Source organism: Pezoporus flaviventris, unplaced genomic scaffold, assembly GCF_033815535.1.
Source record: "Pezoporus flaviventris isolate CSIRO_AGI_PZ_B2104156 unplaced genomic scaffold, CSIRO_AGI_Pfla_v1 ptg000001l, whole genome shotgun sequence".
Taxonomy (NCBI): Eukaryota; Metazoa; Chordata; class Aves; order Psittaciformes; family Psittacidae; genus Pezoporus; species Pezoporus flaviventris.
This window is the reverse complement of record NW_026892549.1, coordinates 24,219,444-24,247,345: the sequence shown is the minus strand read 5'-3', so window position 1 is coordinate 24,247,345 and position 27,902 is coordinate 24,219,444. Positions and strand designations below refer to the sequence as shown.

Below are 27,902 nucleotides of genomic sequence, written 5' to 3'. Positions count from 1 at the left end.
TGCCGTGGATAAACGCGTCTCGCCCCGGCCTCGACCCCCGGCGGCGGCGCGGGCTCCACGTCAGCCGTCCCCACCACCAGAGCGCTGACACGCATTCTTGCCCCGCACCGCCGCCCCCCGGGCGAAGGGCTGTGTCACGCCGGACCCGCCCGGGGCGTCCCACCGCCCCCCCCGCCGCCGCAGGCCCCGCGCCACCGCCTCGGCCCCACCGCAGCCCCCCGGCCCGGCATGGGACGGAACGCGGCTCTTACCGCCAGGTCGGGGCTGTGTGAGTCCCGCTGGGACACAGCACGGATGACCCCGGCCCGCCAGCGCCCGCTCTCCGGCGGCTCCTCGCCGCCGCCGACGCCGACGCACAGGAACCGCTTCCCCACCAGCTCCGGCCGCGTCTCCACCGCCACCGCCATGGCCGCCGCCGCGCAGGCACCGCAACCAGCCACCGAGCCCCCTGCTCTACGGGCCGCCCATGGCGGGAGCGGCGCGGAGCGGGGACAGGAGAGGGACTCTTCGCCTCAGAGGCGGGCTGAGTGCGCGCCCCTCGGCCGGGCCGGCGCCGCGGGGCCGCTCCGCCGCTGCCTGCAGCCTGACACAAACACCCGAGGGGCGGGAGAGGGCCGGGGGCGCGCACTCCCTCCCTCCCTCGCTCGCTCACGCTCTCGTTCACCGACGCGCTGCGGCCCCGACCACTCCGCCCACGCAGCCCACTGCCATGGAGACCGGTACCACGCGCCGTCTCCCTCCGCCAGGCAGCGCGCGGGGAGGGGGCGAACGGGAGCCGCCGCCGCCGCCGCGCGGCAAAGAGTCCGGCCGCGGCGGCACCGGCTCCCGAGATGGGCCCGCACCAGCACCCTGCGGCAGCGCCTCCTGCCAGCAGCAGGGCGGGCCGGGGGCCTCGGACGTGCGCGGAAGTTCTATCACCGCAGAGCGACTGTCCCCCGCGGAGGTCGCCTCCCGCCAGGTGAGCCCTGGGCTGTTGCCCCCTGCCCAGCCCCGCGGCGGGGGAGCACGGCTCTCACCTGCAGACCGCGGCGACCGCCCGCTCCCACCGCCCCGTCTCGCCGTCTGCGGCTACCGGCACCTGCACACCGTCCGCCCGGCTCCGGTCCCGGTCCCGCGGCGGGGGTTGCAGACACAGCTTCTGCCGGGGACATCCCCTCAGGTGCCCCGAGGCTGTCCCGCACCCTGCTCTAAGCGTATCGCTCCGAGAGCTCGGGCTGGGGGAACCGCTTGCAGGTAACAGGACGCCCATGATTCCGGCCCTCCACGGGTCGGGAGAGTTCGGAGAGGCGCTGCCCTCATCTGCAGCGCCTTCTTCCCCCAGTTTAGCTTATTGGCTAAACAAAAACAACCATCCAGCTTTTCCTATTGCAAATAAGGCCACGCAACGCTACGAGAATACAGTGTTTGTGTGTTTGTTTGGTCCATCATAAATAAGCCTTTACAGGCATGAACACTTCAGACCAAGTAGACATTATTTAACACTGAACGCAAGTGAGCAGAGGACATCAGAGCAGCCACCTCAGAGACTCACATGTACTTCAAAATCGAGAGAGCTCTGGTTATAACACATAACAAAGCTATGTTCTGTAGCAATTGCTATCATCTTACTGTTTTCTGTATTGAATCCTGCAGTCATGCTGTAGTAATGTAGTAATGCTATATTCGCGTTCTGAGAGGTTTTCCTTCATGCTATCTAGAGGTATAGCTTTCATCACTGGTATCCTTGCTCTGAGGAGAGCAGGTTAATGATCTCTCATCTAGCACTAGAAGGCAAATTTGAATAGTGCATTTTTAAAAAAATAGATTATGAGACTAAAGCAATAAATCAAGGGTGCAAACTTAGCACATTCCCATATATTTCAGTAAAACAGCTTCTGGTACAAGAGGAGCTAATTAACAGGAAAAAAAGAATCATCATTCACCATGACAGGTTTGTTCACAGTATTCTAATAGCTTATAAAACATAACATTTATACAAGGACCTACATCTGCTTGTCAACCCATTGGCAGTAGACTAGGGATGCAGAAGTGTGCTCCTTAGCTGAAGAAGACACCACAGCACGTTTGAGCTATATGAGATCTTCATCCACATGTGAAAGGTAATGCTTCAATCAACCCAAGTCCTGCATTTTGCAGAACAAGCAAATATTAGCTAGGTACAGAGCAGTTATTCATAAAGGGTATAAAAAGAAGTTAACTAAATAAATATAAAACTCTTTCAAATTAGAAAGATTAGATCCCCTCTTGTTTAGCCAAAGAATAGTTTGAAATTACCAAATTATACACTTAAATAGTGTGCAAACCATATTATGAAAAAGTTACCTGATTCTAGATTGAACTTGTAAATTTGTCATGGAACACCAACATGTTAATAAAATATTTTTAATTTGTTCCAAAAAATCATGTCACAAAGTGATGATACCAGAATCATGTTTTACAGAATCGTTTAGTACAGGTTAGAATTCACTAAAGGCTATTGTATCATTTTGTAGTTGTTACCACATTTCCTGAAATTATCAGCAAGATCAAGTAACATCAACCTTGAGGTGTAAACTCCCACGGTTGGCTGCCAGGTCACAGATGCCTGGTGAGAAGGGCAAGACCTTTACCCAGCTCCCTGCCACAACACTGAGCACAGGGCTCCTCAAACAGCTTTCCAGGTAGACAGGGAGAAGAGAGTTTAAGGGAGAGCCTCCACATACTGTCAGGGCAGCTGCACTCCCTGCTCACCCTGCAACTCAGCTTTATTCTTTCAGTTACTAGGTTCTGAAGAGCTTTTGTTACCTGTACATGCTTTAAGAAGGTCAAAATTCCTGTGTTCAGGTGGATCAGCACACAAGAGACCCATAGGTTGCTGAACACATTTCCCACCTTAGGCAACTTACTTTCTTAGCCTCTGTTCACCATTTCTTCTTTGCTTCTCCCTTTTCATCTTGTTTCTCTGCAAAGTGCTGGAAAGGGGGAGAGTGGTAAGAGTTGAGGACGTGAATAAGTCAGCTCAGACACCCCAGCTGCAACAGAACATAAAGTAATGGTACTGTGGCCCAAGGCCTGAAGATAATCTAGAGACTAACTTTTAGATAATCTGTCCTCTATCACACTTTGGTAGAATTTCTTCCTTTCTCAGAAGTCTTTGCAGGTATCAAACCAACACATTAATTCCCCTTTCCTTCCTCCTCTATTTCCTTGATAAGTATTATGCAATACTTGAACTGAAAATTCCAAACACCAAAATTCACAGGATTAAAGGATTAGGGATGGTATGAATTGATGCATCTTCTTGAGAAAGTGGCATAAGGACGCCTCTTCTCAGATTACTCTAAGAAGGCCAGAGGAATCATCCTCTTGGAGCTCAGGGGCAATGCCCAGAGGCAGGTACCCATGGACAACAACAAAACAGAGCTGGCATTTTCAGGCTGAAGAAGTCCAGAAAACACCAAAGCAAAATGCCTCAAGGCTGAGCTCCAGGGAAGGAGGCTCTTCTTTGGAAACAGACTGTAAGGAAACCACCATTGCATTCCTATGTGGCCCCAAGGCAGCTCTGGCAGTAAATATAGTGAGTGTTCAACTGAGTCACCAAGATTTACAGGTAAAGTAAAAAAGTTCAGCCATCCAAACAATGGAAAAACAACAGATACTAGATATGATCTGCTGGGTTCATCCTCTCACCCAAACTGCATACCAAACTGATGCTAACCACCTGAGCCCATCTGAAAGAGGCAACCAGGTCATCCCAATAGGAAGATGAGTGAAACAAGACTGTGTTCTATACTTTCAAGTGTCAAGAAGAGATTTACATTATTTCAAGAATCACTGCATCTTCCTTTTTTTTTAATATAAGTGAAAAAATATTGATGGTGCTGTTTATATCCTCAACAAACAGCTTCTATGGCTGTAGACCCTACTTCAGCTGGGCATTTAATCATCTGAAAAAGCTGTCATGCATATACTGTATTGACAGCATCCTTAAATTGCACAGATTGCTAAATAAAGGTTTTTTTAGTTTTTTTTTTTCAGATATTTTCAGTCCCACTTCTCCAAAAGCATACACGTTGGTCAGTTGCAAAATTAAGGTCTTTACTGAGAGCTATTTCTAACTTTCAGATTAAAATCCAGCACAGCCTGTACTGACAGTAATTGTACCTTATCCATATAGATAAATACTGCATTTAGAAATAGTTATTTCCACTTTGACAGAGGAAGGCAAAATGAATTGTCACTGTCACAACCCTTAAGCAAATGGAATATTGAACCAGCTCTTCCTAAAATTCTATGCTATATACTTTTTACCTTTCCTTGGGAGATAGCAAACATCAGTTTCCTCTAAAGTCATAATTCCTCAGAAATTTGGATAGTCATATTTAATACTTTCCAGAGCTCAGCATCAGAAATTAAGAATTTATATTTAATAGAAATTTGCATCATTTGGTTCAAAAAGTTTTCTAACATGAGAATTCATAGCCAAGAGAAAACCAGTTTCTCTCAAACATCAGTTATTTCTACTGCAAAGATAAGGTAAGGGAGTTGGAAAACAAAAGTTATCTTCTACGTTGAATCTAAGGGCTTTTCTTAATGCATCCTACCAAAACTATCTTTCTTAAAAAGAGAATTACTTCAATGGTAAGACAGTCCTTGAGAACTGAATGGGACACAAGGGCTAGTGGGAAAATATGATTAAAGACAGTTATTTAATGCTGGTGCAAATTCTGCATTAAACACCTGGGGGTACAAAGGTAAATAACAGTAGGAGTTATGCTTCATGGGATTATTTCCCCAGCTCTACCACTAACACCCCCTATGGTGATTTACTATTACTTGCATCACTGGCTAGAGCCACAACTCCATCTGGGGGTGTCAGCTGGCCACTAACAGATCTTTTCCTGTGTTTTGGCTTTGTCACTTGTAAAAAGGCTGTAAATTTACTGTTATATTTACACCACAGGTGAATAGAGCACCCCACCATGCCTGGTATTGCCTTCAGAACGTTCTTGATACCATTCCTGCTGTTGCTGCAAGCACACAAAGGGGAAAGATTTAAGTTGATTGCATTTGCAAATCATTCCAGCCATACCTGCACTAGAAAACACTGCAGTTCACAGGGTGCTACTCTATCAGTGCTTACAATAGTAAGGAGCACTACTGAGCCTCCGTGTGAGGTTTCACAGTCCTTTTATAGCCTAGAATAGATAAGCACTCACAGCACACTCAAATTCCTACATTACTTTCTGTTCCAGTTAATGATACATCACCAAAAGGTGTCTAAACAAATTTAAAAATTTGGTTTTCAATACATCCCCTTCCTCAGAAGCTTGCTGACATCTTAAAATATTAACCTATCCATATTTCCTCTCCCTTCACACACACACTCCCCCAAGCCCCATATCATTCCCAATCACAATCACCTGACACTTGAACTGGTAAGACAGAGCTCACAAACATCCCACATCTGTTTTAAATACGCAGTCAGACAGCTTAGCCCAATGGAGCTGCAAGGGCAGGTTTTCCTGAGCCTTAGGACTTCTGCCCTGGAGCTGCTGAGAGGCACACGTCCCTTGTCCTCTACAGTGGAGGTGGCCACCTTCCTCCACCTTTAACAGCTGCCACTGTTTCTGCAGGTAAGTATTTAACTGCAGCCTGAAGACAGAATGTTATTGGTACAGAACAGTCTTTCCTACTACTGATGAGTTTATGGAGGTGAAAAGTAGGGGGTGGGGAAATAGCAATAACAAAGCTGTGAGTCTCCACCTTTCCTGAATATCTACATGCTTAATTTGTTATATGAAACTTAAGGACCCTACCTTAGCATTATCAGATAATGTCTCCTTCTAAAACAACTTCTGTGAATTTGCTTGGAGAAAAATGTTCTTAGTTTCTTCCAAACACAGATGGAAGATGCCATCTTCTAGTTGGCTAATGGTCACTCAGCAGAAGTGCAAGTACTGAAAGCAAGGATAATGCACAGGCCAAAGCAGTATAATGTTTTTATGTCTTTTTTTGTGGACATCTTAGTAATGTTAGATATCCATTCAAGTTTCTTCCTTACGTTTCAGCAAGCTGTTGATACCAGCTTGAGGCTTTGGTACTTCTTGGGAACCAGACTGAGCTTTAGGCATGTCTGTCGGCCCCTAACAGAGCTTTCCTGGGACAACACACACTGTAACACCCAGAACAAAGAGCCAGAACTGAGAACAAATTCTTACTTAGCTGAGGGGATCTGGCTACAGAACAGAACTCTAGGAGAGGTCAGGCATATTCAGAGCCTGAGCAATCTCAGCAATGCTGATGTTCCTGCTGAAAACGCCTGCCTTTCAGTGGATTGCTCCCAGCATTGGTGCTCCTGTCAATCTGAAACCATCATCCTTAAAAATGAATTAATCACTTTTCTGGGAACCTTTGCCTCCAGTAGTGGTTCCTCTCACTTGCACCTAAGCTGTATAAAGGCCTGTAAGTGCTTGGTACTGCTGGCAGGGTATTAGGTAGCAGTAATGTTTGGTATACAGAAATGCCTGCTTCTCTCACAGAAGTCTCTAGAGTGCAAATTTTGTGGATTATCCAGTGTGTGAGTGTATTTTTACCTAATGTTAAATGTTCGGTTATTGTTATCGCTCTGTTTTTGCAATTAGTAGGTTTATAAGGTTAGCAGATGGGCAACAGTAAAAAAACAAAAAAACAACTCTGAAAATATAAGTAACTGTGAAGGCAGTTATTACTTCTATGCTAAAGTCTGCTAGAATCTTGTAGGAGAGCTTCTTACTGTTTTGGATGCAAGGTGTTGAAGTAGATCACTTTATGAGTAGATACTGTTGCTGATGGAAAAAATAGCACATATTCAGCATTGAAATAAATATAGAGATCTTCTTTGAATTAACTGGGAGCTGGATCATGACACCTATCTTCATTGGAGATCACTGGTGTATTGTGTAGTAAAGATAAAAAAGTGAAAATGAGCAACTCTGCAACCTTCTATTCCAAGTGTTTCAATCCATCACATGTGTGGTACCATAAGAACCTTCAAACAACTCTAATTTAGGAGGCAGAAGCGTTATAATCTGATTAGTACTCTGTATGTAACTTTCTCAATGTTTATATCAAAGCTTCTTACTTATCTGTAAAAAAATCATTATTAAAAGCTGCATTGGTGCTGCCATCCTGGTGATTTCTTACCTACTAAACTCTAGTTGCTATATGAATTGTGTTGGGGTTGTGCCCCCTTCAGAAGCAGGGACTCTTGCAAATAGCAGCTTTAGACTGAAATCACTTTGGTGTTGATGTTACTTACCCTGACATAACTAATACAGGTTGTGGTTATGGTAAAGAAATTGCTTAGCATGCTGCTACACAATACACACAATAAACAGCCAATGGGAACTTTTAGGGTCTAGAATAGCTCTAAAGCCCAGGTGAGAAACAGCTGAATTTAGCTATCATTAGACTATGCATTGCTAAGGGACAAAGACTTGACAATGTCACTTATAGCTACTTCCTTGTTTGGAAAAAAACCCAAAACCTAGTGACTGGGTCTTTCTGAAACTGAGGTAGAAAGAAAAGCTCATAATCACTTAAAAAAAACAACCCAGAACTTTTAGCTAACTCTTCTTTTTGTAAGGTTCTAGAACAACATTTGTCCTCACATTCTATCTGTCTTAGCCTCACTCTTACTACTCTGCTATCCAAATTCCTTTGCATTTTCTTAATGCAAATTTAGTACTTTCCCTTTATGTTTATATCATTAAACAGAATTGTTTAATATCAGCTTTGTCTAAACCAGTAACTATCACATGTGGTAACTACGAGTTTCTGTGTCAGGAAGGGTTAACAAATTATTAGTGTTAATTGTGTCCTGCAATTCAGCAATAGCCACTGTCTAACAATTTTTACCTCTTTGGTACAGATTGTTTTAATATTTCATAGTGTTGTATAGCTCAGGATGTAAACAAATTATGTTACAGATTCTGTGATCTTCTTTTTCCTGGCATTGTTATCCCAATTAAAACTCACAAATTTGCTAGTGAGCCAGTAACTTCTTCAACTAATTTACTGTTCTCATTAGGAGTGTTCTAGGGTCTGTCTCGCATTTGTTAAGGCGATACTCAAAATTGGTCTTGGAAAGGGTTATCTGGAAAGGCACAGACATACATAGAGAGATGAGAAGGGAGTTGCTCAGATGTGCTTAGTTCCCAGTAGTTGTAGGTATCTGCATTACTGCTGTTTCCAGTGTAACTAATGCTCAATTACGTTTATTTATATCATTATTTTCCTTTTGCATATGGCTTCCGGACCAGACATTTCTATTAATTCGAAGAAATAAGTCTCTTCAAATTTTTATCTATACAGGGACTTAGCTGTTTCTGCCCCATGCTATTTTGTAGTATGATATGCAGAAATCCTAAGGAACAATATCTGTAGATTTATAATATTCCAAAATGTTCTTAATATAACACCTGAAGTAATTTTAGCAAGGTATGTGTAGGTGGTTGCATGGACACAGACCCAAATGCAAATTGCACAGGTATCCAGGAGACCAACAGTTTCAGTGAGTGGTCTGAAGGTGGGCTTGATCTCACTGTTGAGTCCTAAATCCAAGAAACTAATGGATGCCAGTTACTGCACTACCCTTCCTATATTTAGATACTGATCATGCTTTAAAAGTAATAGGCCATAATACTTGTTAGCTCTAATATTAGAAGTACCTGATGCGAGGCAAAAGGAAGAATAGCAATTGAAAGTAAATCTCTGCATCTCGGTTCTCTATTTTTTCTCTTGCCTGTTATCTTTTCCCTTTTAATCAAAAAGCTGTTTCAAGGTAACTTTGGTATTACTGAGTTGCAGCAGTAAACTATATGGGATTATTCATTATTTGACCACATCTAAAGAAGGATGACCCCAAATCGTAAAACACTGAGTTCCAATTGTAACTGCATTAAGAGAATACAGCGTGCAGAAAATTCCCCAGCACAAGCTGATCTGTATCTAAAAGCCCTAGGCGTAACCTGGACTTCAGAAAAGGCCAGCAAGTCATTTCTGCTAGCCCTGTAATCCCATTGGTGTTGTTTACCTGGAGCAGACTAGATGACTGCACAGAGATTTGAGATGATTCAGAAAGGGTGAAGGTCCAAGGCAGGTGGAGAGCCAGCCTACGTGGCTGTACTGATGTCCTAGACTGGGGAGTGATGTCCTCTTTACAGGAAGAGGAGTCAAACGGCTCTTATTAAACCCATAATTTGTGACTCTTGTATGCCTGAATGTAATGCAAATCTGCTGTTCTTCTTGTTTGAAATTACTGACAACAGAAGACAGAATTGAAGTTCAAGGAAATGGTTATAATAAGCACCACCTCAGAGCCTTATGCCGACTTCAATTGTCTTATGTCTTTCCCTGCTTTGAACTCTCTAACTTCTGTCCCAGCAATTTAACACTTGTGTTTTGTGTTAGGTGAACTCTTTTAATATAAAAAAAGTCTGAAATTGCATGTTTGGTACTAACTGTTAATTCAGTTGAGACTGAAGTCATCAATACAAGAGATTTTAGTAGTGCTTACAGTTGTGATGCAGCTCATTGAAAGGGAAACAAAGTAAGGGTAAATATTAATGTCTTCAATCCAGGATTTGCATTAGGTACAAGGCTTGTTCTATGCTAAGGATGAGATAACTTGAGTATTTGGTTTGTATTTGAGAGCTCAGTGGGTCAACTGCTTAAAACAATAAAGGTGACTTTAATTCAGCCGATCAACACAATTAATTGTTGATAATAGATCTTTGTGGAGTTAGTGGTCCAAAGTACTTCAGAGATTACCTGCTGAGGTTCCTGAGTTTTAGGTTGCATTTTAGGGATGGTGCTGGTGGGGTATTTTTTTGTTGGTGATGGTTTTTGGTTTGGGTTTTTTTGGGGTGGAGGTGTATGTGTTTGGGTTTTTTGTTGCTGTTGTTTTGTTTCTAACCCTATGTGTTACTTTGGGTTTCATGTATCTTGGTGGATTGTTTACTAAAATGTGGGAGAGAAAAAAAAAAAAAGAGCATGTGGAAGAACTGTGTCCATACAGGAATATGGTTGGAAAGAAAGGTACAACAAACCGGTTTCTGATTCTTGTCTTTGAGGCGTTGGATGGTGCCTTTCAGTGTCACTTTTGATGGCTAACAGTTCTTCCTAGCAACTTCTGGGATACAAAAGGTATGCAAAAAAGGGTAAACCTTTGTGGGAAGAAGTTTTGATTTGTCTAGACAGAGCTTCTTTGACATAATGTAGATAATTGCTCCCTAGCCTCCTGCAGACTACCACCTATGAGCAACTACAGCAGCAGAGTATTTATGCCTGTTAAACCAGAAGTTCTGCCTGTTGTTTTTCCTGCCTTCATAACTTTCCACTGCTATAGTCCAGCTATGTTATACCAGGACATTAAACATTCTGCAAACAGAATGTCTAGACAGGCTCAAGACTGTCTGTGCTCCATTTTTCAGAGTCAACTTTCCTAAGAATTAAAAGGCTATCTGGAAAGAGAAAATGGCAGAGTTCCTACTATGAGACATCTTCAGGCTGCCTTCTGAAGTGAGCATGGAGTAAGAAACTCTGGTAGGGATTTCTAGCAGTGCACAAAATTCCTGTGCAAACCCCCCTCTTCCCCAGAGAGGCTTCAAGCGTTTGATAGTTATTGCTAATGTCTTAAACAGCTTGCACTTGTATTCTAAAGACACAACACTACATAGAAATGTACTCTGTTAGCTGGTGACGTCCTGTTTAAATAACAGAGGAAAGGACTAAAAGGTGACTTCCTTGCTACAGAAGACAGGAAGGATCTTTTTGAGGTAGAAACAAATGGTTTCCACTTAAAGTATGGGACCTGTGGACCAACAGAAATATTTTGCTGTGCATATATGCTAGTTTTAGCAATGCTACATAAGCAAGCAAAGTAACTTTTTCCCATATAACCTTTGTTTTCTTCAGTGCTGACCTTTAGTCACTCTGTATAGTAAAAAGCAAGTACTTGTTTCCTGCAGGGTGGAAATTAATGTTGTCTCTAGAAGCTTTGTAAACTGAAAGTTCAATACAACATAAGGGCTGATGATCCTGTCACTGTTAATCTACCTGCACACTCTGTATGATTGTGCTATAATGTCATAGAAAACTTAAGCCTTGATTTCAGGCCTCAGAACAAGCCTGGGAGGCTTTGCAAGAGGATGGAGGAAGGGAGGGCAGTCATCCTGTGCAGTACTGGCTGCTGAATCCTTGTGCTGCTTGCAGGAATGAGGACACAAAGGTGCTCCTATCAAGCTATGCCTTTGGGGTCACAGTATCACAGTATGCTAGAGATTGGAAGGGACCTCGAAAGATCATCTAGTCCAATCCCCCTGCCGGAGCAGGGGAATTGGGATCTAGTCCATCCCCCTGTCCTCCCCAGCTCCCCCTTCCCTGGGCAGCTGAAGATTCCTGGGAAGCTTTGCGATAACCTTCTTAACTTCCAGTGAGGTTAGAACAGCATCCTTGTGTAAGTGCTTAGTAACCTGCATTCTTTAAAGCAAAGCCAAGTTTTGCTGTGTTAAAGAAAGACGAGCCCTCCAAGAACAGAGAATATCAGCAAAGACTTCAGACCAGTGGCCAGGGTATTGAGAAGCAGCACACAAGATGCCCAGATGAAAAAGGACAAACAACTGAATGTGAGCACCCGCTAGATGGAGCGATTAAAAGGGGGTAACATTTTTACCTGTATTAATGACAATAAAAGGTAGGTGGCAGATTTACTCTCTTACGCTATTCAAAGTCATATAGAGTTAACAAAAATTTGGTTACAACATTCAGTACATGAAAGTACTGAAAAAAAAAAATGTGGGTTACAGCTAGAAATCTACCATAAAGCATTTGGGGACTAGAAAAAAATCATTTAAAGAAGGTTGCAGTTGTCAAGAGATTGAAAGGTGATTTAAGCATGCATAAATCCTTGTGGAGAGAAAATGAGTACAAAAGAGCTCTTTATCACTTAAGAGTATAGCAAGAACCAATGACTGGAAATTAAAGACAAATGCAAAGTTTAAAAGCATGTGCCCTTTTTCCTATAGGGAAAAACAATCCACTAATGAAAATAAAATAAAAAAAAACCAACAAATAACTCTAAAGTTCTGATGCCTTCAAATTAATATCCTTTGTTGGCAGCACTGCTCCTAGAAAATAAAGGTCATCTGCTGCATTAATGATTTCTGAATTTCTGTGTCTTGGGTTTAAGTCAGATGAAATTATTTGATACTCCCTTACAGTTTTGAAAATCTGTAAAATGAGACCCCTTCACCAATTCGGGGGAGAATGCAGAGAGAGGATAATTCTTGGGAGAAAAGGAACCCAAGCAATGAAGAGACAGAAAACACTGCTCCAAGAAAAAAAATAAACAGAACATATTGGTCTATAAAACAGCCTCCTTAAATGCATTTTTTGGTCAGTAGTTTTGACTACACCTGTCATTCATAGGACAAACAAGGAAGACATAGTGAAGTCAGCTGGCTGAAGACTAACTTTTAGTTGTATGTAGGAACTGCTATCCTGGCTTACAGCAGTGGTCCTCCTGAGTAGCTCTCCCAGCTAATCATGCAGTTATGCCCTGCGAGGGTGGGAGAGGGAGAGAAGGAAACCTGATAGCTCAGTGTCCTTTGGCAGCCTTTTGACTTGCTGGATAATGTATGATGTAGTCCTTCAGCTCTTGGTACTGATTAGGCTCCTCTGGGGCTCTGTGTGGGAGTTTGGGCTCTGCATTTCAATAGAGGTGGATGTAATAGAGAGAATCTAAAGGTGTAGAAAATGTGCCATAAGGAACTTGGCTTGTTTCTTCAAGGGAATATGTAATAGCTTAAGTACTGGTTTCAGTTTTTAAAGTTGCTGCAAAAGGAAATTAACACTTTTCCTTAGACACTTGAAGGAGATGGGATTAAAAGCTCCTGAATATCCTTTAACTTGCTCACTTCTTGATACAAGGCAAAGCTTCCCAGTAGGGTAATGAAGGACTTGTAAACATAGTTAAGAAAAGGTGTGTAATCTCTGTTGAAAGGCTTCAGGAACAGGTAGGACAAAACATCTCTCCAAATGACATGGGGTGACCCTGGTTTTGTTATGATGCAGATAAACTTTTGGTCCTTCCTGGCTGTAAGATTCTTTTCTTTTTTTTTTTCCCCTACTTCTTTTGGGCTGATGGCCATGGGGTGGTGCACTGTTTAGCTGGAGGCTATGACTTTCTGCAAATGGATATTGTGCTGAACAAGGTTCTAAGTGTTGCAAAAGAATGTACATCTCCTCTTGATTCTAAGTAAAATCTATCAACCAGTTTAAAAGGCAAACATTGTTCCCTGATAAAATGCAGCTGGCGTGCATATGAGCTTAGTCAGCAGACTATAAAATAGCATAAGCTTTCCATAGTGATCAGAAACATCAAAAGCAGAAAGCGTATTTAAAAAAAAAAACCCAACCCTCCAGCAGATTGTTATAATTATTAAATGTATCACAAGTACTGATAGAATATAGCTGACTTGATATTACCCAGACAGGAAGAAATAATACAGCTTTGGTCTGTGACTGTATACAGATTTCAAAACTCAGAGAGAGGGTGGATCATCAGATATCAGAGTATGTGTAGCTCATCATTTAAAATGGGTTTGCTATCATAAGAGAGGCATATATTTACTGTAACACACAACTGCAACTTTTGAACAAGTTAACAGCTTTAATGCCACTCTACTTGGGAACAGGGAAATATTAAACTATGCAAATCTGTTCCGTGAACTGCCTTAATGAGATGCACTGGTGTGTAACCCTGGTGTGTGGTTAGACTTACCTACAGAGTAATGCTTGCAAGTTCATGTGCGATACCTGTCAAAAACCTTCCTGTTTAAAACTTAACAAAACAGAAGTAGGGGAGCAACAGGAACAACACTGCTGCTTTATGGGAGTCTCTCAGGTACTCTCAATGATCTGGAAATCAGCTGCTTTGTTGCCTCTGCTTGCCCTTGTGGGGCTGTATCCTGTATGATTTCAACTCCAAATGGAAGCAATAAGGTAGGATGGACATATGACTGCTGCCAGGAGAGCAAGTCTCAGATGGAGCTTTTCTGAACTTTCCCCTTCCTCTTTAGATCACATTTCCTTAAGAAAAAACCTAGGGGAGTGCTCTTAAGTGTCTGCTGAGAAAAAAAAGAACCAGAGGCATTTAACCCATTGCAACCAGTCTTTTAAAAACTGATAAACCAATCAACAGTTGCATGAGAAGCCTTTTCATAGCATGGTGAATTTTCTGTTTAAAAAAAAAAAAAAGAAAAAAACAGGAGAGAAGTACCTTTTTACTATTTGCACTTTTAATCAGATTAATTTGGTTCTTTCTGAATTTCTTAATTGCCTCCTTCTATTATGCTGCAACCAAAACAGGCTAGTGGTGGAGTGATGAAAATGCTTTGACTTTTTATTGACAGGGCTGTTCTGGATTCCTTTCAGTGCTCTATTTTGGCCTCACCTAGTTTCTCTGACCTATAAGTTGCTGAAGTAATATCTAGATCTCTCTTTTGTCGTCTGGGGGCTGGGAAACCTCTGGGCCTGCTCTTTCATTTGCTACTTTCTCTGCTTGCAAGAGAACTACTATGTAGTTCAGTCATACCACAGTGCCAGCTAGATGCCTTTTTTTATCTCCAAAATCTGTACTACTAAAGATTAAGATCAAACTGAAATTGTCAGGGGCCCACAAGTCAGGAAACTGGCTTCAATAAACTCTCCTCCAAACCATTAATTTTATATTCCTGTTGCTTTTTTGAGTTTTTGCAGCTATATCTGCTAATGTGAGAGGAAGAAATTATTCAAAACCTAAGGATTTTGCCTATTAATATAGCAAGAAGTAACAATATTAATATAAAGAAGCAAGAGCTTAAAAAGGAACATGACACTGTGTAACAAAACATTGAGAACAGTGGTTAAACCTACCAAGTTAAAAAAAAAAAGGCAGAAACACACAAACACCCATTTTAAATTTTTTTTTTTCATTAATTTAGATGCTTCACATCCTAATTGCACACAAAGATATTTCTGAAAAAAAAACAACAAGTTACAGCTTCTTGGTATATTGTCTGTCTCTGGATTTTGGGGAAAAAAAATCACTTGAAACATAGTTGTGTTAAACACCATCTAGCTTTGCCATGTTCCCCAGTGAGATGCTGCACTGGGAGGCTGGAACACACATAACAGCAAGAAGTGGTGCCTCCAGAATTTCGCACTAAAGCTTTAGCGGCTTGATTTTCATAAAATGTTCTCAGTATTGCCCAGTGATCACTCTATGATGAAACTTCATCAAGGCAGTAGCACTACCAGGCTGTGTATCTTGTGATCAGAGCCTACCTTTGCTATCATGCACAGGAAAGATCCATGAAAAGTTAAATAGTGGAAGGTAGCATAAACCATAAATTTCAACTATATTCATTAATAATCAGTTATGAGAATCACACCAGCTTAGAGTATTTTAAGAAACAGTCATCTTTACCTGTTCTGTATTCTGTTGTCTCAACAAATAAACTGAGAATATGGAACAAATAATGTTCCATATTCTGGCTCCAAAACTGTCTCTGGTATGATTCAGTAACTGACAGAATTCTGTATATTTTTTTTTAAAACTGTTCTATATTTGAGATTAATTTAAAACATTCACACAAACCAGCAAAGTTAAGAAAAACCCAGCACTGACTAAGATAGATGAATTTCCAGAAGCAGCATGAAAATGGTACTGTCTCTGGGGAACTCATCCTCCTTGTGCAGGGCGCCCACAGTCACCATTGAAAGCTGTCAAAACCTAGCCAGTGTTTTCCTAGATGTTGCACAATTGCTGTTTTTGAAGCTGCAAAGTAGGAAAAATATTTGTTTACTTCTAAAGGTGAAGGTTAAACATCAATGCTTATATGCATACACTGAATTATACCAAAGTTAAAAGAAAACTGATGATAGGTGACCTTTGCAAGTGATTTTCCAAACACTCTTACAACTATTTAAAGCAACTTTTAACTATAGTAAGTGGCTTTGGAGAGGGGGGCTTAAAAAATATCCTATAATGAGAGAGCTGTAAGTCTCTTCCTTATATAAAAATAGACAGACATATGAGTAAGACACCCCAGGTTTGAATAACTACATGGCATGGATTTAATTGTCATGCCGCTCCCTGTGTTTCTGCCATGCAGAAGCATAGATTATCACTCCGTGTGAACTGGAATACAAGGAAGTCCATGTGGCACCCTTCTGCTTGTCTGCTGGGGGCCCAGCAAACACCACCCAGCTTCTTCAGCTGAATTAAGTCTCAAAACATTCTATGAAATAAAGTGTAATCTTCATAGCAAGATAAAATACTCTTAGGAGCCACCTGCATTTACCCTTTAAAAATGCCTCTTTAAATGTAAATTTAGCTTTCTACCAGACACAGTATTGCCATGGCAACAAATGCAAGAAAAATAAATGTCTTTATACAAATTAGAGTGGCTTTTTTTCCCCTCTTAAACATACTTCACATGAAATAAACTATGCAGCTATGGAATTAATGTATACACAAACTCAGACAGTAAAAAAAGAGTATCAGTCTTTTTCTGAAATGGTTCTCTGAGATAGAATCAAAAGCACAATTGCTTGCACAAAAGAAACACATTGTGTACTTATGCTATAAACTAGAGCTCTCATCTTGCAGTTTGCTCTACATGCACTGGAGTGCTACAGCCTTCAGCGGAGGACCTGCCTCCGCACAAGTTTACAGAACTGGAGTCTAAAATGTAATTTATAACTCAATTTATATCTCAAATGTCCTGGTGTGCAAGTTTGCTTTGTACAGTCTACTCCTGGAGAGGTTTGTTATTCGAGGGGCATATAAGTAGCGGTTCAAATTTCTCCTTTCACTGAATGCAATTGAGAAATGCACTCAGGTTAGGTTTAAAAAATATGATTGATGAGTGGTGTACTTTAAATTGCCACAAACAAACTTCTCTATCTCTTTCTGCATCTTTTACTCCCTACAGAGGTTGAGGTAAGAAGACACCCAAGATGGTTGGCATCATTTTCAAGACCCAAATCCCTGCATGGTAAAAATAAACTTTATTTTTATATTATTGTATCCTTTCCCAGGTCAAACTTTAAATGTCACAGTATAGAACTGATAGTGACAGTTTTCAAACAGTCATTGTTGAAATGTTCCATGTTTGTTTATTTACCCTCTTCTTTCTTTCCCAAATCACTTTTAGCCTTTTGACGGCATCTGTTGTGTTTCAAGGCTGCAGAAGAGTTAAAATGCCTGTGCCTGGATTTTACCTATTTGAGGAGGTGAGGAATTCTGTGCTTGCCTGTGAAACAGAAACCATCCTGTGCTCACCTTGCACCTCTCATTGGAATAAGACAATAGGTTACAAATATTAAGCTGTTTCTTCTTGCTGTATGGCAGGCAGGAAAACTACATATTATCCTCAAATATATGTAGAAGAACTGATTTCTGCTATATATTGTGGTGCTGACCTTGGTATGTCATTGACTGTGACAGAGTCAGCAGGAATGGTGTTGAAAACAGCAACCTCTTCTTTCTCTGCCTGAACTGCTGATTGGCATGCTCAGTAGCATTGGCAGCTATTGCTTTGGGCACCACTCTGTTACATTTGTTGGTATGAAAAAAGTAAAGTTGAATGTTTCCAGCAATGGTATGGGCAGAACATTCTACAACCTCCTCTTCAGAGAAAAGATAAAGCAGTCCGTTTTGGAAAAATAATTGTCCCTTTACATGTACAAACAGTTACACATTACATGTAAAGCTGGTATGCAGAGTTGGATTGCAATGGATTAGCTAAGGCATCAGGGAGCAGTCAGTTTCCTCTGCATGTTTTGGCCTGCCAGATCATGAGCTTGACAAGAGCATCTAGGCTGGGTCATGCTGTGCACTGTCTTGCCCAGTGTCAAGCCTTGGGCAGTAGCTGTTAACACGGCATCTAAGGAAGGAACAAATATAATAAGGCACACTGGCACTACTTCTTCCCACACGTACTCTCCTGTCCTTACAATTACCTGAAGTTTTGGATCAACTACATGTAGCAGTCTGCACAGCCTATGTAAGGATGTGTCCTTAGACAGCCTTTGGGACTGAGTGCTTGTAAACAAGTATGGAGGAGAAGCACCTACTTGCGGCAGTTCATACGGGTGCTGCAGCCCTGGGGAGCCAGCCGGCTCCACAGCTCTGCTCTTAAAGTGAGGGCTTCAACCAGGTAAAGTGCTGCGCCCTTATCTAACCCCTTCGGCACACGCACAAGGGGCTGGGCATGCTCTGTCCCACAGCAGAGAGACCTGAATGTGCGAAATGAATGTTCTGACACATCCTACAGCAAATAGGATATGAGCGCATGGGAAATGCAAGTAAAAGGCAATGGTAACGGGTCCCAACCTGCCTTTCTTCTGGAGTTGGTCGCTGCTCCGAAGGGAAGTGATAAGGAGAGAAAGAGTACCTTATTGCACTCTTAATTCACTGTATCTATTCCTTTCTCCTTCGTGGATAGGCCTGGTTGGTGCTGTGCAAAGGCTGTGTTCCCATGGTACTCTAAAACCAGGCAGCAGTGCTGCAGGGCAAACCCACCCCGCTGGCAGACCAGCTCCTTACCGGAGCGCTCCTCGGCAGGGCAGGGCCGGGCCGGGCCGGGCCGAGCCGAGCCGTGCCCGAGGGGAAACACACCGCCCCTGTTCGCCTGTATCCACCCCTCCGCCACTGGCGGAGACTCACCCCTCTTACCCCGCCCGCACCTCCCGCCGCGCACGGGTCCGCGCCGTCGCCAGGGCGCATGCCCGAGTTCGCAGAGCCAATGGGGCGAGCGGGGGCGGGGCCACGCCATTCGGGCACGGGCGGCGGAGGGGCCGCGTCGCTGCTGCGATGGTCTCCTGGATGATCTCTCGGGCCGTGGTGTGAGTGCTGGGCTGCGGGGAGCGGGCAGCTGCGGCGGGAGCGGCTTGTCGCCCGGGCGTGGGCGGGCCCGGGGCTTCCTCCGGTGGGGCTGGGCCGAGGGTGGTGGGAGGGAGGTGGATCTCCTACCGCCTTTCCCCCTTTAACTTGTTCTCCTCTTCCCCCTGTCCTTCTCAGTTGGGCGTCCTGCGCCCGTTGAGCGGCCGTCGGGCCACTGTTGGGCCGCGGGCGACAGAGCGGCCGGGTTCGCCACTCCCGGCGCAGGTGGGGAGGCTTCCTCTGGTGCGGCGGGGGCCGCGTCGGGCAGAGCCAGCTGGTCTGTGGTGAGGGGAGCGGGCGCCTGGCTGAAGTGGCGCCGTTCTGTGTCAGCCAACGGCTTAGAGGTGCTGTGTTTAAATTAACTAGTCCGCTTCTAGGAGTTTAAGAAATAGCAATCTATTCCCTCCCCTCTTCCTCCTCCTCTCTCTCTCTCCCCCCTCCCTGCCCCCCCGAAATGGGCGAGGTAGTGGGCTCTGTGGTTCTGCCCGAGAGTGACGCTTAGGCTTGCCTGGCAGCGGTTGAGCTGTCTGGTGCCTGAGAGGGTCATTTCGCTCTCGGAAGCGCCCACGTAACTAGCACGGGGCTCCCAGAGAGCACAGGTTGTCCTGGTCACACCTTGTGTCTTGCTGTAAGGGCATGTTTCCTAGGGCTGTAGAGGCAAGAAGCTTAGGCTGCTGGTGCCTGTCACATAAATAGTGAGCATTGCTTGTAAATTGATTCAGGTGAACCTATAAAATCGGTTTGGTAACTGTTTTTAACTTGTGCCAGAGCTGAAAGGGCTAGGAGAGCACTGGGGAGCAGGAAATGGGTGTCTGTGGTTAGTATAGGTCATCAGCTGATGTAGAGGTAGACTGACAGTGTTACTACTTACTGGTCTGTGTAAAGCTGAGTTTTTGGCACCCAAAGGGGCAAACTTCCTTAGGTAAGAAGTACCATTTTATGTGTTGTCCAAGTTTTATGTGAGAAAAGGTAAACTCCAGTGCAGCCTCTAGCCTTTTCTTCTGCGTAGTACTGTTCATTCATGAAACTTATGGGTTATTTTGCTCATTTGAATAATATTCCCTAATAAATGTTGAATAATTCTTGAGCAGCTGAGTCTTCCTTGTGCTCCTTGCTGAGTAGCTCTGTGACTCTGGGGGCCTCAGTGCTTATTGGGTTGCTTGAGCTGAGATTTGCTGTGTGTGACTTTTTGCTAGGCAAATGAAGTGAATCTGCTCACAAAGCAGTCCAACAAATGTCTGAATTAATGCAAAGTATGGAGCAGAACTGTAGATTCAAAGCAGGGCTTAATAGGGTTTCCCTGTTCTGTTGGTGACAAACATCCCTGTTAAGCTGTCTGGTGTAATTTCATCTGAAAACTTTGTTGTCAGGAAGCCTTCTGATACTGCCACATGCGTTTTCCTTCTGTAATCTAGCTACCTACATAAGTAGCAGTCACTCTCCCTCTCCCTGCCCTCCCTGAGATTTGTAAGACAATTGAAACTTGTGAATAGAGCATAATGTTCCAGGATTGGCAAAGCATGACGTTGGTTTGGAAGAGAGAAGCTGTGAGAAGAATTGCTGTTGGTGTGCTTTGTCAATGTGGTCTTCCCATAGCCAGTACACAAGCACTACAGCCAAGAGGCATACACTGACTTTCTGTACATCAAATGTAGCTGCTGAACCTGTTTCTGCTTTGTTATGTAAAAGCAGTAACCAGAGAGTTTTTATTTTAACAACTTATTCTGTGTTGATTCTAAGGGTGACACCAAGTTATGACTGGATTCTAGTGAAGTTAGTTGCTTTTCCCCTGAAATGGATTGCTAAGGGTTGTATTTGATTTTTGAGGATTGAGTCCTTTGTGGGCCTAAACCAATAGACAAGGAATGAAGAGAATAGGTACTGCTATCCATGGGTTCACTGCAAGAGGCAATAAAGGACAATGTATTGTGCAGTTCTGTGTAGTTTGGTTTTCGGTTTGCTCTTGGTCAGTCATTTGTGTGCCCTAATTATTTTTGCTAAGAAGGGAGTCCTTGATATTATTTATAAATCTTTTTCACCTTTCTGTGTCCTTGTTTCGTAACTGTGGGACTTGACTAGTTTTCCAGTGTTCAGCTTCCCAGGAAGGGGAAAGTGTTCAATGAGAACTTGGACGGCTTTGAGACTATTGTTTAATTTTGCTTAATAGGGCAAAATTCACGTGTAAAAGGAAGGTGGGAAGTAGCACAGAAGTAGCTGTGGTGTGATATAAGAGGTTTTAATTTCAGTGGTTTTGAGGCTGTCCTCCTTGACCTTTTTCATAGTGTCCACTATGTAATCTTCCTCATTTTTATCTGATTTTCTTCCTGGTCTCTTTCTAGACATACCTGTTCAGTGGCTTTGATTCTCTGACTTGTTTGTCATGAGTTCAGAAGGCATATACAACCTTTTCCTTAAAGGCCATAAGAAAGATAGAAATATTTTTAATCCCTATGTAGCTGCTGGGCCTGGGGTTGTCTCTTATGTAGTCTTGTAGTTTTGGTGTGGTGACTTTCTGTTCTGTAGGAGAGTGATGGATATCCTACATTGTCCATAGCAAGTCCAAGAAGCCCTGTTGGGCAGCCATCAGGAATACTTATTGTTTAGACTAGTGACTGGAAGGAGTAGCAGTTGTTCAGGCTGCAGCAGAATTCTCCTCTTCTGACTGACCTAGTGATTTTCAGGGCAAAAAGAGCAGCAAAATATTAATTTGTAGGGGTGTCACAGTGCCCTCTGCTGACTTTTGACTTGGGGGATTTGTTCTGACATGCATGTCCGAAGCAAACTTGACTTCTGATTTGAGAGCTTGCAATTTGGGGTTAATCAACTCCCCTAGAACAGTTTAGGTAAAGCTCTAAGGAACTAGGTAATGGAACTGCATACAATTCTTAATCGCATTGAATTGTCTCAGAGTCATGCACAGGAAACGGGGAGTCGTTCAAATTCACTGTTCCACATAATAATCTTGGGCAGAACATCTCCTTAATTATTTTTTTTCCCCTTTAGTTTATAGATGCTATTATACTTAGGCATCTAAACATGTGAAATACCTTGTACTAATTGCATGTCTTGTTTCGGTCAAGAAGCAAGAGACTTGAAGCACATAATTAAAACATCTCTTCATTTTAGAGCTTTGTGTATGGGGTGCTGTTGCAGTAAGTATAGGTTGTTACGAACTCTAAAACACACTGGCTATTGCAACAATTTTCAGAATGATTACTGCAAGGTTTTTCATTTCTTCGCTTCCAAAACCAACAAAGAGATAGTAATTTCTCTCATAGGCTCAGAAAACTTATCAGAATGGTACAGCTTCTCAAGTTCTTAGTTTTTAACGATGGGAATAGCTTTTTAAAAACTTGTGCTGCCCATCTTGGTAACTTCTAATAGAGCCTTTGCCTGACTTTTAGTCTGCTTTGATTACTCGTTCTTATCATTTGTGAGGTCTGAGCAATTGTGTACATGTCAGTTGTTGAGGCAGTATTTAATAGTAAACACGCTGAGTACTTGTCAGTCACAGCCTGGTATGGATGAGATCAGACTACCCTCTTTGTGCCAAGCAAAGATGTGAAGCATCCTCAATACAAAGTAGATGGCCATTTTGTTCTTGCAATCTGTTAAAGCAGGCTGTCTGCTGTAATCTGTTAGCTTTTTTTTTTCTGTCCTCACTTAAAAATGAAAGTTCCCCCATCTGTGTTGGTTTGTAACACTCTCTTTACCCCCATGTTTAAGTACGTGTTTTTTTTCCAGTAAGGTTGGTCAGTGGTCATGACTGATGGAAGGGAGGGTTTTAAATGGTCCACAGGAAGATGTATTTGTCATGGGTATTAGTAGTTTTCTGTCTGCTTGTACATATAATGCCTGCCTTCCCCACCCCCATTTTAGAGCCTTGCAAGGAGCAAAAGACGTACAAGTTAAAGATTTAGCAAGTTTTGCTTGGTTCTAATATTAGTTTGTAACTGTAACTACAATAAGCGAGTCAAAAGACTGAGGCACACAGGAGGTGACCTGAAGGTAGGTAGTAGTGTTAGTCTCTTTGCCACTTTAGATTGGAGCTGTTTCTTTCATGGTAGTTTCCAAGGCATCCTCCTACTCTACTTTTAATGCCTCTGCTGTTGTTGTTCAACCATTTCCAGATGTCCAGCTGCTGCTAGAATTACTAGAAATCTGAGACTAGGTGGCTGAAGCTGTAGCTTCAGTACTAATTGGATTGTCATCAGGAGTATCTGGCTTAGTGTGGTGGTGATGTTTTATGTAACTGTATGCTTTGATTGTAAGCCTGGATTGGGTCTTGCTCTTGGAATACAAATATTTTAGTTAGAAAAAGTAAGTACAAAAATACTTGCCCTCTTGTTTGCTAATCAACATGCTGTCTTGAAACACGCATAATTTATCAGATGGAATTAAATAACAATACCACCACATGATGCATGGATGGAGTAGCTATATACAGCCTCATCTTCAAGTCAGAAGGACCATTTGTGGGAGAGTTTTGACTATTTGTAGCCTGCTTTTCTCCTGGCAGGATGGTTCCAGCTGAAGTGTGAAGGGTGTCATATGCTGTTGGATGCTGAATGCCCGCTGGTATCCTTCCAGTTTAAAGGCCCATAAATTGCTGCTGCACCTGTGGGGGAAAAGGAGTTGCTGTCATAGTGTGAGTGATTGAGATGGATAGATGTGCTGAAATGTCTGTCTCACCACAGAACTGCAAAGATTCAGTCACCATGTATCAGTTATCTTTGGCACTTCATACTATGCTTAAACAGATCTGGCTCATCTGTTTCTGGAATTGGCTGTCCTGCCCTTCACCCTGCCCTATCCTGTCCTCATTCCACTTTTCAGAGGGTCCAAAAGTTGTGTCTCTTTGTCAACCCAAATGAAAATTAGCATGCTTGAAAGAGGTCAGTCTTCTGCTTGTTGCAGTGAACTGTGTCAGCTCGTGTAGTTGCTAGGTAAGTGCATGTTGAGAATGAAAAGTTGCAGGACAAAACCAGCATTGTTTCTGGCATCAGCATATTAGCAGACTGGTTAACGTGTGCTCTGAAACTATATACTTCACATGCACATTGCTGCTTATTCTTTTGTGGTGAAACTAGTTCCAGTAATAACGGTGCAGCTGTTGTAAGCTCTTCTAACCAAACAAGGTGTCAGATTTTTTTAAAGGGTCTTAAATTTTATAGGCTGAAATCTGTAAGCATATGTAAATCTAGGGATTAAGTGTATTGTCTTGTCTGTGTGAAAGTTTAAAAACATTTACATAATTGAGCAGTGAAATCATCAGAGCACTTCTGTCAAGTAGTTCAGTTTCTCAGTCAGTCCTAATATGTACAGCAAGAAGGGTCTGCTCACTAAACTTGATTGGTAATACCTATTCTGTAAGTAAGTGCAGTGCAAAATGACTGGCTCTGACAAATTGTTAGAAGTAAGTGTCTCTGTTGCCTGCCTAGCGCACCATTTTTGTAAATTAATGTTCACTATGCAGTCTAGCTGCTCTTTTCTCTCTCGTGTTTTGGGATAGTATAGATTCAGAGCATGCGTGGTCAGTGTTAACAGCCCATGACAAGCGGGTGGACTAAAGCTTGCTCAAAACAGATGGAGCACAACTAGAGGCATACTGTGGAGTCTGGCATTCTTTCTTAATGATCTTGGCGTATACTCTGTTACAAAACGTGCTGAAATCCACATCTGTGTCCTATGTATTGTAGATAAAGAAATACCAAAAACTGCATGGTCTGGCACTAAAAGATGTTTCTAATTAAAGCAGACAACCTCCACTCTTGCAAGTCCAACAAACCAATATCTGCTTTGACTGAACATATTTTAGGCTCTTGAGCCTTTCTGCAATTTAAATGGAATGGCTTGTCTTCCCTGGTTATTTTGTATGTAGAGCCAACTGCTACATACAAACATGTAAGGCTGAGGAAGATCCGAAGCCAAATTCTGATATATTAAAAAAAAAAAAAATGTTTTGGCTCAGTAACTTTTTAATCCTTGCTAAGAAATTATTGAAAAATATATCTAAAACCATGTCTGGCAGAAAGTTCTGGTGCTTCATGTGTAAAGAAGTTTTCTCTGACCTTTTTGAACCATTTTATTCTGCTTTTGAAAGGTTGGAATTTCAAATCCTGTACTACTATATAAATTAGGTTTTTAGAGAAGAAAATATTACAGCTGAAAATAAAACGATCTCTCTGTTATGAATCTTTCAAATTTTAAAAACCCACCAGAACAGAGTCTCACAATTTACTGCTGAATGAATGAGATGAGGTATGTAGTCTAGATAGGAAAGATTATTGGAGGGTTTTTGGTAACCAGTCTGACTTTAAACATGACGGGTCTTGATGGCATTGAAGAACCAATCTGATAAGATACTTTTGGACATACAGGAAAATAAAACATTCCATTGTGGCTAATGCTGTATTGAGCCTTTGTCAGCTGTCTCTTTCTGGTTCCATGTTTCACTGACAAAATAATAGGGCATTACTTCTGTTTCTGTTGTGTCTCACAGCTACTCTGCAAGCATTGACATGGAAGTGGGTTTAACTAGATGAATGCTTTACCTTTGGTTATCATCTTTGAAATATTGCTCTCATACTGCTCCAAGACAGTTGGAACTTGTATTTGGTGCTGAAAACTAAGTGCAATTTCTTTGAAAAGCCTTTAACCAGCAGTTAAATGCAAGGATTCACAAAGCAGTATTTTTCCTGAAGTGTGTAGTCTGGCATAATGCTTTTCTTCTTTTCTGCTAATAAAGCTGTTGGAACTTGCAGTGGTCAAAGGGGAAAATCGGAAAACAGTTTGTGCTTGTGCCTTCCTACCACTTTCTGGTTATTTCCTCCCCTACCCAGTTTTGTAACTCACTGATCAGAGCCATGGAAAGGAGAGTGAGGAAAGTGGTCACTGGGTTAGACATACCTTGCTTAGTTTTGATAGTATAATAACATTATCTTAAACAGTTGCAGAAAAAAAAAAGTTATTTATAGATTTTTGGCTTTGTGCTTTTGTTCACTTTTGTCTGCTAATCTTTTTCCCCAGACTAGATCTTTGTTCTAGAGCACATGGTTTCCTTTATGTCTCAAAGCATGTCTACTTGAAGTGTATTTACTATTAGAATTTCTAAAGTCAGAAGAAGCTAACCTGTTCACATTTTCCAGCAGCCAACAGCTGAAAGTTTACTTGAAGACAGTATACCCACAGAAACATAAAATACACATTCATTTAAAATGTGTATTTCAGTCATTAGTTTGCCGTATAAGCAGGGTTGGTTTTACTGTTCTACATATAGAACTTTGTTATTTTTTTCTTGAATAAAAGTTAACTTTGAATGCTTGAGACAAAATGGAATTTACGTTTGTGTAAAGGTAATGCGAATCAGGCAAATTACCTTTCACCTTTCTGGAAAAGCACACTTATACTTGCTCTGTATTTTCTGGTTTCTTAGCCTGTTTACATATTACCAATAAAATGTATTTGTTTTAACAGAATTATCTCAAAAATGAACTTTTGATTTATTAGTATAGTGTGCATTATCTATATTTAAGAACCAAACCTACCTTTCAAACTAGTGCTAAATAAAAAACAGTAAATGATTTGGGTTCAGAAGGGAGGAAATGGCAATATTTTTTGGCATGGTATATTTGACATTAAGGTTAAGTTACTAGTACAACTATATGAATAAGTTTGTTAGAGATTTAGTGTGTTGTCAGTTCCTGACTTGGTGTCTAACAGCATATTCACAGAGTTCTGTAGGTACTGGTTATAACTGAGGAAACTTGTATACTTCAGAATGACAAGTCCAGATGTTATCTCAGCGGTTATCTGCTAAATACAAATTTCATAGAAGTGTTTTCCTGTGTACAAGTTTGGTTTCTGAATGCTCAAAAGAGGCTTCAGAAGTACCTTTCTGTGTCATAAGAGTTAACAGAATTGTTTGGAAATCACGATCTTTAAGGCAAAACCTGAGATGCAAATAACTTGTGATGGTCAAAACAAAAAACCCCTGTTGTCTGGGGAAGAGGTAATAAAGGCTAATTTTTACTTGGAGTTGATGTTGTGCGGATACACTTTTATTTGCTCAAATTCATGTAAATTTGTAGCATTTTTGGGGGAGTGGCAAGACCTTGAGGCAGGTCTGCAACAACACCCTGAACTTCTAGGAATTGTAGCCATTAAGTAGGAGCTTTCCAGGCATTCAGCTTAAGACCTTTGCTTTTTTCTCTAAAATCAGCTAGCTAGAGTAATATTCCAGTGTGGCCTGTAGCAGTGTTTTAGGTTTATTTTATTTAAAAATAAAACGCAACTCATATGATGAATGTATGGTTACATGCAGTGTGGCTTGTCTTTCACTTACAAATGGCACACAAAAAAAAAAAGTGGTTTTTCTTGGAACAAGCAGAAGCGATTCTTAGTTGGGACCACTCCTATTTAAATGTCAGTTTCCTAGCTAGTTATTTTGATGTTGATGTGCTCCAAGAATGTTGAGAGAAGATGCTCTCTTCGACCAGCAAATGATGACGTGACTGTAGGTTTTAACTTGTGGCTCGATTTGGGAGGCCAGGTCTGCTGGAGGCTGGTGGAGCTGGTGATGAAGGGGAAAAGTGGTTTTGGTAAGAGGCTTGCCAGGCTGGTCAAGACAGCTTTAAACTAGATGTGTTGGGGGAGGGGGGCATCATTCCATCCCATCAGTCCCAGTCAGTTGCCAGCACCTATAATAAATGCTTGGAGCAATGTAGAGATATTACAGTCGCTCCAGCCAATGAGCCGGCTTTGTTTGGAGCTTGGCTCAGTTGTCTCTATACAAATTCCCGTAGCATGGGGAACAAACAAGAGGAATTAGAGATGTGTGCATGTCTACGGGGGTATGATATAATAGGTATCACAGAAACATGGTGGGATGGCTCCTATGACTGGAGTGTTGGAATGAAAGGTTACAGGCTCTTTAGAAAAGACAGGCCTG

General features: G+C 42.1%; 3 protein-coding genes and 3 long non-coding RNA genes across 8 annotated transcripts in view; 3 read left to right on the top strand and 3 right to left on the bottom strand.

Annotated features, from left to right (window-relative positions):
* The window catches only part of JMJD1C (jumonji domain containing 1C), a 164,535-nt gene extending 163,954 nt beyond the window's left edge, over positions 1–581 (bottom strand). For both annotated transcript variants that reach the window (XM_061448880.1, XM_061448906.1), the window contains exon 1: positions 252–581. In XM_061448880.1, the coding sequence (XP_061304864.1) occupies positions 252–407 (156 nt within the window). In that variant the 5' untranslated portion in view covers positions 408–581. The remainder of the gene's footprint in view (positions 1–251) is intronic.
* Positions 467–5,341, top strand: LOC133267029 (transcription initiation factor TFIID subunit 4-like). Its single transcript, XM_061448922.1, has 2 exons — positions 467–958; positions 4,943–5,341. Exons 1-2 carry the CDS (start codon positions 467–469, stop codon positions 5,036–5,038), a joined length of 588 nt encoding a protein of 195 aa, XP_061304906.1. The 3' UTR covers positions 5,039–5,341.
* LOC133267035 (uncharacterized) lies at positions 1,600–5,575 on the bottom strand. The gene is made up of 3 exons (XR_009742616.1): positions 5,397–5,575; positions 5,072–5,177; positions 1,600–2,951 (listed from the first exon to the last, which is right to left on the bottom strand). It is a non-coding gene; the product is annotated as an uncharacterized LOC133267035 (long non-coding RNA).
* A 4,246-nt stretch (positions 5,576–9,821) lies between these two features.
* Positions 9,822–10,413, top strand: LOC133265155 (uncharacterized). Its single transcript, XR_009741875.1, has 2 exons — positions 9,822–10,167; positions 10,258–10,413. It is a non-coding gene; the product is annotated as an uncharacterized LOC133265155 (long non-coding RNA).
* Positions 10,414–15,085: 4,672 nt separating this feature from the next.
* LOC133265098 (uncharacterized) lies at positions 15,086–18,618 on the bottom strand. Of its 2 annotated transcripts, XR_009741867.1 has the most exons (4): positions 18,465–18,618; positions 18,145–18,306; positions 17,491–17,618; positions 15,088–15,841 (listed from the first exon to the last, which is right to left on the bottom strand). It is a non-coding gene; the product is annotated as an uncharacterized LOC133265098 (long non-coding RNA). The 2 variants fall into 2 exon arrangements; XR_009741873.1 differs by having other exon boundaries at positions 15,086–15,841; positions 18,145–18,618.
* A 212-nt stretch (positions 18,619–18,830) lies between these two features.
* REEP3 (receptor accessory protein 3) overlaps positions 18,831–27,902 on the top strand; it is a 41,388-nt gene continuing 32,316 nt past the window's right edge. The window contains exon 1 of the mRNA XM_061448671.1: positions 18,831–18,915. Within this exon, the coding sequence (XP_061304655.1) occupies positions 18,884–18,915 (32 nt within the window). The 5' untranslated portion in view covers positions 18,831–18,883. The remainder of the gene's footprint in view (positions 18,916–27,902) is intronic.

Excerpts from the sequence above, each read along its gene's own strand:
- LOC133267029 (XM_061448922.1), top strand. The coding sequence starts at position 467 with ATGGCGGGAGCGGCGCGGAGCGGGGACAGGAGAGGGACTCTTCGCCTC. Across the intron at positions 959-4,942 it reads CGGAGGTCGCCTCCCGCCAG|GTGAATAGAGCACCCCACCA; the intron begins GTGAGCCCTGGG and ends TTTACACCACAG.